Source organism: Mandrillus leucophaeus, unplaced genomic scaffold, assembly GCF_000951045.1.
Source record: "Mandrillus leucophaeus isolate KB7577 unplaced genomic scaffold, Mleu.le_1.0 Scaffold634, whole genome shotgun sequence".
NCBI classification, from domain to species: domain Eukaryota; kingdom Metazoa; phylum Chordata; class Mammalia; order Primates; family Cercopithecidae; genus Mandrillus; species Mandrillus leucophaeus.
The window spans coordinates 115,522-116,897 of record NW_012106853.1 but is presented as its reverse complement, the minus strand read 5'-3'; the positions used below and the strand labels follow the sequence as shown (position 1 = coordinate 116,897).

Here is a 1,376-nt window from a genome sequence, read left to right as displayed (position 1 = left end):
GGGATCCTATGACCCATGATGGGACCTGTGACAGGGGATCCTATGTCCTATGATGGGGGATTCTATGACTCATGATGGAACCCATGATGGGGGCTCTCATGACCCATGATGGGGGGGTCCCATGGCTCATGATAGGACCCATGATGGGGGATCCTATGACCCATGATGGGGGTGTTGCATGACCCATGATGGGACCCATGATAAGGGATCACATAACTCAGGGTGGAACCCATGATCAGGGGTCCCCTAACTCTTGGTGGGACCCATGACAGGGGCTCCTATGACCCGTGATGGGACCCACGATGGGGGCTCCTGTGACTCATGATGGGACCCGTGACGGGGGATCCTATGACCCGTGACAGGACGCATGACGGTGTGAGTGCCCTTCTAACAAGAGACCCCAGAACTTCATCTCTCTCTCTCTCTACCATATGAAGACATAGTGAGAAGATGACCCTCTCCAAGCCAGGAGGAAACCTCCCTAGGAGCCCAGTCGGCCAGCACCCTGACCTCCAACGTGCAGCCTCTGGAAATGCGAGAGGCCAATGTCTATGTGTGGGGCCACCCGGTCCGTGGGATGTGGCCCGAGGCTAAAACTGTGGCCTCGCAGAGCTGAGGGTGGGAGGGAATGTCGTGGGCTACTCACCAATCTGTGAAAAGAAGACAAACTTATCTGTGCAGGGGATACTGACGGCTGCGCTCCTGCCCCTCACCAGGATGTGGGAACTTTGAGATCCGCGGGAGAGTCGAGCGATGTCATCGAACCGACACCCGATCTGTGTTCCCCGAGCATCCGTGTTGTAGTGAAGACACCTGTGCTGTTCGTGGCTGCTGCGGTAAGCGGTAAGGTTGCGGGACGACCGTGCCCCGAAGGCCCCTGCACGGGGGACAGCCCGACCTGCCCAAGGGCACACCTACTTGGGATTGTTCAAGTACAGGTCGTACTGGACGTCAGCGGGGGCCGCGGGGCCTACCACCCAACTGCAGCTCATGAAATCCACATCATGAACCCAGCAGGTCAGATTCTCGGCGCCGGCCCGAGGCGTCCCACCTGGGTTCACAAACATAAAAGAAAACTCAAATCAGGACCAGGTGTGGGGGCTCACACCTGTCACCCCAGCACTTTGGGAGGCCCACGCAGGTCGATCACCTGAGGTCAGGAGTTTGAGACCAGCCTGGCCAACATGAAGAAACCCCGTCTCTACTAAAAGTACAAATATTAGCTGGGCGCGGTGGCGCATGCCTGTCATCCCAGCACTTTGGGAGGCCCAGGCGGGTGGATCACCTGAGGTCAGCAGTTTGAGACCAGCCTGGCCAACATGGAGAAACCCCATCTCTACTAAAAGTACAAATATTAGCCGGGCGCAGTGGCTCAC

The 1,376-nt window shown here is 57.5% G+C and overlaps 1 protein-coding gene across 1 annotated transcript in view; it reads right to left on the bottom strand.

The window, feature by feature from the left end:
* Positions 1-1,376, bottom strand: part of IL3RA (interleukin 3 receptor, alpha (low affinity)) — a 38,974-nt gene that overhangs the window by 27,099 nt on the left and 10,499 nt on the right. The window contains exons 6-7 of the mRNA XM_012000628.1: positions 919-1,051; positions 647-831 (exon numbers count right to left, since the gene is read on the bottom strand). Of these exons, the coding sequence (XP_011856018.1) occupies positions 647-831; positions 919-1,051 (318 nt within the window). The remainder of the gene's footprint in view (positions 1-646; positions 832-918; positions 1,052-1,376) is intronic.